Source organism: Perognathus longimembris, chromosome 16, assembly GCF_023159225.1.
Source record: "Perognathus longimembris pacificus isolate PPM17 chromosome 16, ASM2315922v1, whole genome shotgun sequence".
Taxonomy (NCBI): domain Eukaryota; kingdom Metazoa; phylum Chordata; class Mammalia; order Rodentia; family Heteromyidae; genus Perognathus; species Perognathus longimembris.
The window spans coordinates 22,097,902-22,110,000 of record NC_063176.1 but is presented as its reverse complement, the minus strand read 5'-3'; the positions used below and the strand labels follow the sequence as shown (position 1 = coordinate 22,110,000).

General features: G+C 38.2%; 1 protein-coding gene across 3 annotated transcripts in view; it reads right to left on the bottom strand.

The window, feature by feature from the left end:
- The window catches only part of Antxr2 (ANTXR cell adhesion molecule 2), a 128,701-nt gene that overhangs the window by 102,058 nt on the left and 14,544 nt on the right, over positions 1-12,099 (bottom strand). For all 3 annotated transcript variants that reach the window (XM_048363850.1, XM_048363851.1, XM_048363852.1), the window contains exons 6-7: positions 11,993-12,061; positions 11,357-11,437 (exon numbers count right to left, since the gene is read on the bottom strand). In XM_048363850.1, coding sequence (XP_048219807.1) covers positions 11,357-11,437; positions 11,993-12,061 — 150 coding nt within the window. The remainder of the gene's footprint in view (positions 1-11,356; positions 11,438-11,992; positions 12,062-12,099) is intronic.

Genomic DNA, 12,099 nt, shown 5'->3' with positions numbered 1-12,099 from the left:
CTGCAGTGTTATAACAAATCATAGTAGCAGATCTTCCTTTCTCACCTCAACTCAGAAAACATTCATCTGCATCTTTGTTTTTTGTCTTTTTCTTTGGGTGCATGATATCATTCAATGCCCCCTTAATTGATCAATGGGCTTTTCAGAAAAAGCCTTGAAACTATAATATAAAATAATTGTGAAAGTACAATTTGTTTCAGGACCCAAACAAAAGTGTGTGTCAGCATATTTCCCACTCGGATGTGAATGTTATGCCCTATTACTCCAAATTGCTCACTCTGCTTTTTACCAATGGAAACACGAAATAATTCTGCCAAGCATTCTCTCTACATTTTGTTGCATAGGATTATGCCTGAAGGCAGACAGACAAAATGTTTCCCTATGTGATCAGGATAAGAAAAGAAAAATTTCTCCATTCTTTTATCAATTTGCTAAGCTTATGTGTCAAGTTTTGCAAAGACTAAAGTCCATGTCCATCTTTATAAACCTAGCACATGGAAAAGTACCTTAATCCTAGTCAGCCCTCATTAAACGCTTCTGGAAAAGAAAAATCACTATACTTGGGGAAAAATGAGAAGTAATGTATTTTTCCCATTATTGTTTATACTAGATTATTAGATCATAAATTTTAAATACTTCTTTCTCTGTCCTTTCTTTAACTTACACTTGCTTTCAAGAACTGGTAAAGTGGGCTGGGAATATGGCCTAGTGGCAAGAGTGCTGGCCTACCACTCATGAAGCCCTAGGTTTGATTCCTCAGTACCACATATTTAGAAAAGGCCAGAAGTAGCACTGTGGCTCAAGTGGCAGAGTGCTAGATTTGAGCAAAAAGAAGCCAGGGACAGTGCTCAGGCCCTGAGTTCAAGCCCCAGGACAAGCAAAAAAATAGAACTGGTAAAGCCCTTACAGGTCATTCCATTTGTAGCCCAGAAGGTTGATGGTATCAAATAGAAAGTTGGCATTTAACCTTGCCTGAAAAACATGCCATTAGGTTTTGTTTTTTTCCAAAACAGAAATTATTTGTTCAAATTAGATTTGATTTCTTGAAACTATATTTTCAATCCAGTAAGGCATAAATAAGGAAAGAATAATGTTATGTAACATTTCCATACAAATACAAATAAAGCATTGGACAATGAGTACAAGATTCTAATAAAAGTAGCGATAAGCAATTTAAAGCAAAACTCACTTTTATCTTTTAGGGTAGTGAAATTTGGAAGAAATGAGATAACTGATTAGGCTATCTGTGAAAAAAAAATGTTCAAAGTGTTTGGATATTACAAAAGACTTTAGTAGCTACGTGTTTTCCTACTCAGAGCACTTTTCATCCCTTCTGTTCTGTGAACAATGCCTCTCTTCAGTTAGAGAGTGGTTCCCCACTCCACATGTTCTCACTGAGGCTATCGATCACAATACCTCCTGTTCCCTCTGTCTTGACCCCAGCCCTTGCCATAGAGGCACAGAAAGCATATTAACCAAACTGATTTAAATCATTTTGCCATCATTAGTAAAAGGATGAGCTGGGTGCCATGGCTCATTTACATAACCCTAGTAGCTTGAGAGGCTGAGATAGGGAGGATGGTGGATTGTGGTGCACTGGCTACTGCTTTAGGAGGCGGTCCTAATAGGCCCGCCTGTTCTCCAGCCCTGGGGCCCAGTGGCTGCCAGCCCCGCCTCCTGCCTCAGACGCTTGCGTGCCAAGATGGCTGCCGGGGAGGAACCCACCCAGAGGTGGTCCTAGGGGAGGTGAGGACCGCCCATAGAGGAAGTTCCTTGATGTCACCTGTGAAGGACAGCCTGATCAGCCTATCACCATGTCTAGCTAGCCACTCCAAATCCTTCCCCTTCCTGCTCGTCATCACTGCTATATAAACCCCACCCTGCAATTAAAGCCTTTGGATGTTTGCGCTACTCCCGAAATCTCATGTGTCCTGAGTCCTGATTTGAACTTAAGGGGGCTGGGGTTGGCGTTTTTTCACAGCGGGGCACGCCCTCACGTCTCTCCCACGGGTAAGGAGAAGCTGGGCCAAGATCCACGACAGTGGATTGAGGCTTGATGGGGCAACAAAAGTTCAAAAGATACTGTTCCCTCCTCCATCTCAAGCAATAGCTGGGCACAGTAACATAAGCCTGTTTTCTCAGCTATACAAGGGCTGAAATCAGGAACACTAAGATTCCAGGCCAGCCTAACAGAGTATTGAGACGCCTCCTCAACAGAAAAAAACTGGGTATTCTGGTACAGGCCTACCATCCTAGCTATGGCAAGTAGCATAAGTAAGAGGATTCTGGTGCAGGCTATCCCATGCAAAAATGAGACCTACGTCAAAAAGAGCAAAATGGGCAGAAGGTAGTAGCATGCCTGCCTAGCAAACTGTGAAGTCCTGCATCCAATTTCCAGTACCACAAAAGATTGAGCACATGAAAAAACTAAGCTCTTATTCGGGAAGCATGTTCACTCAGTGGTGCTATTGTACCAATAAGCTTGCTGACAGGAAACCATATATTCCTGAAACCTTTCCAATTCCCATTCTCTGCCATTCCTCCAACTATAAAGTAATGAAGCAAATGAAATATTGGTAAGATTTACTAATCAGGAAGATCCCAAGAATATGGTGGATGCCCTGGATCCTGCTGTTCCTAATATGATTTTCCTCTCAATATTACAATGCATAGCTGGGAGAACTTTTTACCCCAGCTGGCCTCAATCCACCATCATCCCGATCTCAGCCTCCCAATTGATTTGAATTGCATAAATGAGGCACCAAACCTGGAGTTTGTGTGCTTTTCCTTGTACTAATGATGTCAACATTACTAATTTCCCCCCTAAAATTAATAACTGCGTTCTTGACATTTGTGATCAAAAGAAACTTAATTACTTGTATTGAGTAACAGGACTCAATTTGTTATATGGAGGCAAGAGCTAACTTTTTGGTGCTCAAATAGCCCATAACTATACCACAAAATGATTTTCAAGAACTCATAGCCTTTATGTATTCATCCATATGAATTAAGCAATGGCGGATTGTGGCCATCTAGGGCAACACTATTTTAGACATTACTCAATGCTCTATTAGACATCAGAAAAATTAAACCCAGGAGCTGGAGGAATATGGGCATGATTTTCATAGCATTGATGCCATGATGATGAGCTGCCTCATCACCTTCAGTGTGAAAGACCCTGGGAAGAACAGAACTCATAAATAATCTAACTTGTAACATCTTTATATCACAGCCAGTCCTTTATTAATAGGAGTCTTGAAAACAGACTTCCAATTGTGAGTTGGCTTCCAATGTTTTTGCTTCTTTATTATCTATGAAATTATTGTTTATAACTGCATAGATTTTAAGCTTTTCATTCTCTATCACAGTGACATACCCAGCCCAGAATTTGGTATTAATTAAAGAGCTTTATTAGGAAATCTATGCTGTTCCTTTGCATGTAACTGTAATGTGGCACATAAGGATTATGACTATAAGGTACTAACCCTAAGAAAGCAAACTTTTTACGTCCATATGAGTATCTTCCCATTCAAACTAACCATGATTTTACAAACAGAGCTTTCCATAAGCAAGCAGTCAATATTCAATGCACAACCTGCAAACATCACTTAAGCTAAGGACTTATCAGAATATTTATTATGTTCTCTTTCTTATGAAAATCACCTGCCTGTAGAGAAAATGAGCTTTCAGTGTCTTCACAGTCCATCAGAATATACTTTCAGACACTTTTCGTAGATACTTTTCCAACATACAATAGACATCACTGAGAATAACTTAGCTCCAAATGTCAAATGAAACATTTATTTCCAACACTGTCAATGAATTTATTTCTTGAAATATATGTTGCACATTTTCCTTTTAGAAAATATCAAATACAGTGTTACTTAAATGTCCTACATGAGATCGTCCCCTTCTTATTCTACACTTTGCCATGAGCAACTTTATCAATTCTAGTGCTACCTGCCACCACCTAGGGTGTAATGCTTTTATAAATTCTTTGAGACCAGGGTATACTTATAACACAATCTTCACATATGATTTGTTTCTTTTTTCCTTAATACTTTCTGAGGTATTCTTATTTAAATAAAAATTTTAAAACTATGGAAGTAATTTTGAATGGTGAAACATGCAATGGTCCTGTTTATAGAAAAGACGGGGAGTCACCAAAGAGCAGTTTTTGTTCTTTCCATATTATTCACCACTCAGTGGCTTTGTTTTATTTTTAATATTTTCTTCTACAGCAGTGAATTGCGCAACGCTCAGCTAGAGCTACAAGGTACTCACATGTCAGTCTGAGTTTTAGTAGTTCTAATAGTTTCATTTTCAAATATAAATTATGCAATCATCATTCCTCCCCCCCTCCCAAATAGAAGAGTTCTTTAACAATTGTAAGTTTTAAATTGCATACTTGTATAGGTGGTTAAAGAGAGAAGTAAAAAGAGTAAAATGATGCAATTGGACAATTCTTAATATTTCATGGAATCTTTAATTCTCTTAAAGACTATTCCTCCCTGAAATTTTTCTCAAGCTCAATTTGACTCTGGCTTTTATTCAGTAATACTGTCTACTCAGTAATACTGGCCTCACTGTAATAATAGACTTTAATATAATTGCTGCTAATGATTTACATATGTAGGAATAAAATACCAAAGTAAATTTTGATTCCTTCTCTGTCCTTTTAATCCCATCATATGATGGTTTCCCAAATTCTACTAATTTTAATGCTACTTAAACTTACTATTTTGTTTCTAGTTCCACTGCTATTATCAAAACTGCCAGAAGCCAGTGTCTTATGCCTGTAATCCTACCTACTCTGAGGCTGAGATCTGAAGATAACAGTTCAAAGCCAACCTGAGAAGGAAAGCTTCAAGATTCTCATCTTCAATTAAACACCTAAAATGCTTGAAGTGGAGCTTTGGCTTCAGTGGTAGAGAGCTAACCTTGGGCATAAAAGCTCACGGACAGCACATGGGCTCTGTGTTCAAGCCCCAGGACTGGCACGAAGAAGAGAAAGAAGGAAGAAGGGAGGAGGAAGAGGAGGAGGAGGAGGAGGAGGAGAAGGAGGAGGAGGAGGAGGAGGAGGAGGAGAGGAGGAAGAGGGGAGGAGGAGGAGGAGGAGGAGGAGGAGGAGGAGGAGGAGGAGGAGGGAAGGAGGAGGAAGGGGGAGGGGAAGGAGGAAGAGAAGGAAGAGGAGGAGAAGAAGAAGGTGGAGGAAGAGGAAGAAGAGAAGGAAGAAGAGGGGGAAGAGAAGAGGGAAAGGTGAAGGAGAAGGAAGAAGAAGGGAAGAAGGAGGAGGAGGGGAAGGAGGAGGAAGAGGGGGAAAAGAAGAATAGGAGAGGAAGAAAAGAGAAAAAGAAATTATCACAAGTAGTATGTGTTAGCAAATATTTTGCCATATCACTCAGGGCTCAACACATCAGGAGCTAAAGATTTTATATCTGAGGGCTGAGGATATGGCCTAGTGGCAAGAGTGCTTGCCTCGTATACGGGAAGCCCTGGGTTTGAATCCCCAGCAGAAAACGGCCAGAAGTGGTGCTGTGGCTCAAGTGGCAGAGTGCTAGCTTTGAGCAAAAAGAAGCCAGGGACAGTGCTCAGGCCCTGAGTTTAAACTCAGGCCCAGGACTGGCAGGAAAAAAAAAAAAAAAAAGATTTTATATCTGGAGATTGACCTGACATAATTCCACTCAAGGCAGAGAGTTAGAGGCTTCCCTAGTTAAAACTTTGGCCTAATTTTATTTTGAAAGACATAGAAGCCCTATACCTAGACTAAGCCCTAAAGAACCATAGTTCATGGGAATACTGCCTCTGTAATAAGTGGGTTCTACATTGAATTTCTGGTTAATATTTTAGGGCACTGCCTCTCCACCAGAGATGGCATAGTATGGCATTTTCTGAGTATGAAGAACCGAAATTTTACATAGCTTCCATCATGGGAATACTGAGTCATCATTGTCCAGTTGTTGGCTGTTTGTACTGAAAACCCTGACATACAGATGTTGTTAGATATCTATCCACATAGACTGCCCTTCAAAGATTGATACCTTCATCTCACATGGTCTTAGCTTCCTGCCTTTCTTAGCTCCCCACCAAATGTTTTAAAGTCCAGCCCATCTGATGTAGATTACTCTTAATCATTATTTCATAAGATAATCAAATAAAATATAACTCATCATTCCCACTTGAAGAGAAATTTTAAACTCTGAGAGATTGCATTATAGATAATGGCCAGTTCACTTGGTACTGCAGTAAGTGGTGGATTGGAATTGGTACTTGGACTTCATTTTCCAAACCTCAAATTATCTCCATTACATTAGGTTTCTTTTTACTACGTTCCTCTAGAATATCATAAAGAGGTGTCTACCTCACCTCTCCACCTTAAAAATCATCCTAGACATTACTATAAGACGCCCTTCCTAAACCAAGATGACCATCATAGAAATCTCAGGTTCCAAATTAATCTTCCGTAGCTCCCTGATTATTTGTGAAATGAATGCTAATTCTCATCCAGATATGCAATGATCTTAAGAATAATTCAACCGAACACATGCCAACATTTATCCCTCATACCACTCAGCTCAAGCTGTTCTCCATTTTTTAGAGGCCAATCCAAACCTCACCATGAAAAGCCTCTCAAAACCACATCATCAAGCATATTCTGTCTTGATGTCATTTTATATTATAGCCACATCAGCCTTTAGCACTAATTCCAATGTAGGATTCTTTTCTTAATCCATGGTATAACTCACTAACAGTTTCCTCATCCAAATCCTCACAAAACGTAGTAAATTGTGCAAGTAATTGTGTGATTGTGTGTGTACATATGTGTGTCAATACTGGTGCTTGAACTCAGGGAATTGCACTCTCCATTGATAGTTGTTTGTTTTTCCCATATGAATGAGACACACTTCCACTCTGGCTTTTCTTGCTAGTTAATTGGAGATAAGAGTCTAGTGGTGAGCTGGGAGCCAGTGGTTCACACCTGTAATCCTAGGCACTCAAGAGGCTGAGATCTAAGGATCACAGTTCAAAGCCAGCCCGGGCAGGAAAATTTGTAAGACTCATCTCCAATAAACTATTCAGAGAAAGCCAGAAGTGCTCAAGAGGTAGTGGCTCAAGAGGTAGTGGCTCAAGAGGCAGAGCACTAGCCTTGAGCACAGAGAGGGTCAGGAAAATGCCCCAGCCCAGAATTCAAGCCCCAGGACTGGGAAAAAAAAAAAAATCTCACAGTTTTGTCTGCAGGATCTGGCTTAGAACTCAGATATCTCTGCCCTCTAAGCCCACTAAACTAACTAGGAATTCGAATCCTTACACAAAGGCCTAAGGATAGTAAGTGCTCAGTAAATGAGTAAATGGAAATTATTTAACTGAGGAAAGAAGAAAAAAAAAGAAAAAATGTGTTCTACCAGTGCTTACTTGAAATAAACAATGACTTTTTATATTTTCATAAATATTAGTCATGCTTTGAAATAACACCAAGGGATGTTACATACATGTTTTCCTGTCTAAGAATCTAAAATTGCTGAAATAATAGATTTTATAAAGCATTAAAACAGAATGCTTAAATTATTCCCTAAGCAAATAAATTTTCAGAAATGCACTGAATTGCTAATATCAGGATGCACAGAAAAAAAGATCTTTGTCAGTCTCTTGAATTTTTAGTTATAAAAGAAGTAATCATAACTACTACAGTATTTCTTCTTTTTAATTATAATGAAAACGGACTTCAAAACTTAGACCTCACATTTTCTGATTATAAAATTGATTCACAGCCAGTAGCACCTTAATAATATTTTATATCTTACACTGTAAGAGGACAAGACCTTCTTGATCACTGAAATGTACAGGGCCAAGAATAGGTGCATTCGTGTGTGCGTGCACTAGGTGCACACGCGCGTGCACACACACACAAAACTATGTTTAAAATAAAGAAAACAGTGCTGTTCAGAGGATCACAAGAGCGCAATAGCTATGCCCTTATGAGTACATAAGATGATGCTAAGTGAAATGAACTCCACGTTATGGAAGCAAGTATTATATCACTGTTGTAATTATTTTCAACATGCCATGTGAAACAGTAGCTTTTTTTTGTTGTTGCTGTTGATGATCCTCTTGTATCCCCTCCTGTGGTTGTTCACGCGCTATCACTGTATCTCATCTGAGTACCCTGGATACTGTATATACTGGTCTTAGAACTAGGGAAGGGAAAGGGAATATCAAAATCAAGAGACAAAGGATAAAAAGACAAATGACTCCAAAAGCAATACTTACAAAACCATTTGGTGTAAACCAACTGAATAACTCATGGGGGGAGAAGGAAAGGGGGAGGAGGGAGAGGAGAAATGAGGGAGGAGGTAACAAATTGTACAAGAAATGTACCCACTGCCTTACGTATGAAACTGTAACCCCTCTGTACATCACTTTGAAAATAAATAAGTAATTATTTAAAAAAAATAAAAAAGAAGAGTAAAAGAAAGAAATAGGAAATAAAATCCATGGACATTTTTCTTCACAAAAGACACTGTCAAAAGGGGAAGTAAACAAATTGGTTTTGCTCTCAAAATTTGGTAAAGCAAATTTGTTCCAAGGCCGTAGTGTTCCTTGCCAGTTTTAAACCCAAGGTACATTTTTATAGCCAAAAACTAGAGCGTGAAACATAGCGATCCACAGAATAATGGAAACACTGACCCAGTCTTCACTCACAAAAGGACCAGTGCCACTGTAATTTATGGCGAACACATTTTGGTTTTGTCAGGGTTTTAAACATAGATTGTTACAAATTTGAAGGAAGACTGTCTTGTTAAAGCTTCAAATGGCATGTGTTCATATTGGTTATGCATCATGTCTTCTATTTGGAATGGCATTGTATCTGGGACAGCATTGTAATGACAGTTTATCCCAATGGGAACAAAGTACGCTGAGTTCGGCTTTATTTTCAGAACAGTTGCTACTGATTGAAAGCATCATAGTCATTACCAACATGACATGACCAGTGAGAAGATCTTGGTGAAGGTGTCCACACCTTCCCTCCTTTTTCTCAGTGAGTCTGTATTTCACAGAGATTCACTGAGGACAGTCAGTGGCATGTCCCACTCTAGACAATGGAAAGAAAATGTTGATTATGATGCTATCTCTATACTCTAGGATCTCATGTTTCATTAAAAAAAATAGTTTCAAAAAAAAGTGCTGTTAATTTTTCCTCAAGATTGACTTCAAAGAAGCTAATGTTCTCACATTAAAAAGTCAAATATACTTAAATAGCCTCTAATAAGAAAGAGAAAAGGCCTATCAATTTAGCAAGTATTTTGCCTTCATGGTGCCAAATGTCTGAAAAACTTAAATTCCCTGATTTCTTCCATTTTCTCAGCTTTATGTAAAACATTCACAGTACACTAGTTTGGTGAATTGTTAATAATAAAGAAATACCTTGTATTTTTTTCTCACATAGTGATTTAATGTATTTGACTTAAAGTTTAAATATCTATTTTTGAATAAGACAACACTATGTAACAACTCAAGTTTGAGGCAGAACCCAAACTTTGAGGTTCTGTTTATCACTAGGAGTCAAGTAATTTCTGTTCTTGAAGAGATATGAAAAAATAAATTGCTTCAAATTTCTACAATGTGAGCCAGAATTCCAAGGTATCACCACACTGTAAAATCTCAGCCAGTTTTAAGCTCTGGGTTGTTCATAAAAGCTCCTTTTCCTAATGCTGCCTCTGCTAGACATTGCTAAGTTTTCCCAAGAGGCTAGCTTACTCCTGAGAATGACTGAATCTACCTTTGTGACAAGACAAAATAGTTTGAGGTTAGCTATATGTTAACACGGGAGTTGTACCAATTATCCTGCTGTGGACGAAACTCAAGAGACTTTGCAACTAGTGGCTAAACCAATGCAAATCTTCCTAATTTCAGCATAATTTATCCAACTAAATATCCAGCAAGAACTTCAGTCTTGAAGTACTGTGTTATATGTAGAAACCACATCTTAGTTTCTCAGTACCAATAGAAATAAGAAATTTAACAAACAGATATATAAAAATAACCCAATATTAACTTTATTTCCCCTGGTAATCAACTACTAATTTCTCAAAGTAGAACATTTTTAAATAATCCATTATAATAGAATATTGTAAAGCTAATCTGTTATCTGGAGAATTTTGAATTAAACTTTTATATGGAAAAATGAATAATTTTCAAATAATTTTTACGCAATGTCCTATTTATTTTCCTTCCTTTTGCACTGTCTGACCCTCTTCCTGTATTTACACCTTAAATTGTACTGACATTTAAACTAGATACAACTATAAAATTTTTTATTACTTGTTACACTGTAATTTTGATGTAATAATCCATACAAACTCACCAAATAATTGAATCCCTGTTCCATTTTGCATTTACATTTGGTTTGACCACTACACATACTGTAATTGAACCAAATTATGTGTGATTTCTCTAAAAAGCTCCATTAGCTTACAAAAAAGCCTACATGATACTAAAAACAAACTCAATAAATCTCACTCTGTGTCTCTATAAAACATGATCTTTAAAGAGAAAATTCTTTAACAGAGCCAAATTTAGGGAAATGTGAGGTTTTGTTTTCCTTTTATAAATATCTAAAGATGAAGGGAAATGCTTTTGTTAAGAGAATATAGATTATTCACTTCCACTTTAGGATGGTGTTTTCCAAAATATCATAAATACTTAATAGCAACTGTTCCTAGTACTTCTAGCAAAAGCAGTAAAACGAAACATAAACCTCAGCGGGGGAAGCCAGGAGCATTGCTTCGCATTCATCACTCCTTCCCAAGGCCCCAGTCAGCAGAGCCAGAGTCTAACGATACCCAGAGACAGCTCCTCTGAATCCCAAACACACCTAAGATGAGCTCCAGGGAAACTATTCATCATCTAAATGGAAGGAACAACTAGTGCAGACAAACATTCAGCCACAGGGTCAAGTTGCCTGAATGAGATAGCTAAGACATAACCAGAATTAGAGGAGGGAGTGGTCTCAATTCCAACCCAAAGTTTTATTTTATATTTCTCCTAGAGAGCCCAGAGAAAGTCTCAAGATAGCAAACTAGTGAACTCCATATTCAAAGGGTTGCAAGTGTCTGAGACAGTTTATGGACGTCTTAAACATAAGCAGAAGATAGCAGAGCCAAGGGTGCAAGAGTAAGTAGCAAAATCCTGATCTTTGTAATCACGCTGTGTTTGCAATAGCAAACAAATCTTTTCCCCACTCTCTTCCAGCTGAATGACGACCACCTGTACCAGATGGCTAAGGCCACCTCTTACAGTGTGAAATGTATTGTACAATTACCCACCTTTCCTACCTCACTTCCCCAGACATACTCACAGAATTGATTATTCCTTTAAGAGCTTGAAATCCACCTTTGACAGGAAAAACTTGATCCTTGGAATCGGCAATTCTTTCCAACTTCAGAGAAAGGTGCAAGTTAAGTGAAGATAAAAGTTTAGTGAAGATAAAAACCCCTTATAAACTTACATCTGAGCTCATATGTAAAACTACACTTTAATTATGTTTATATGAAAAGCTATTCCACAGGAGTAATTCACTAGAGTGGCCAGTGTTTAAGGCAAGGGAAGGTACTGAGATTAGTGTTATTCTAAATGCATCACCATGACACCCACCGAAGTCAGCCACAGACCCCTTCACTTGGCCTCAAGTTACCATTTCTACAAAGCACAAAACTCAGCACTACCCCTGGCAGGAGACAGGAATCTAAACCTCATGCAAAGAAAAATGCAAATGTAAAACACAAATTTAAATGTGAAATGATTTTGTGAAGAAAACAGGGAAAATGATCCAAAAAGACATATTAAAGGGAAAATCCAAGCCATTAAAGGAGATTAAAGAGACAGTAAAAAAGAATCACACCATTCTATAGTAAGTCATGAGTGAGTGAAAATAATCTAAACATCCTTCATGCAATCACATGATTGAAAGTTTAGAGGATCTTTTGTTACTCACCTGAGCTTGTTCGAAATCAAGGACGCCAACACAATAAACATTAGCACCTAGTGATCTGGATATCTTTGCCTATGATGAGGAAAAGGGAAGGAGGGGAGAGAGAGATG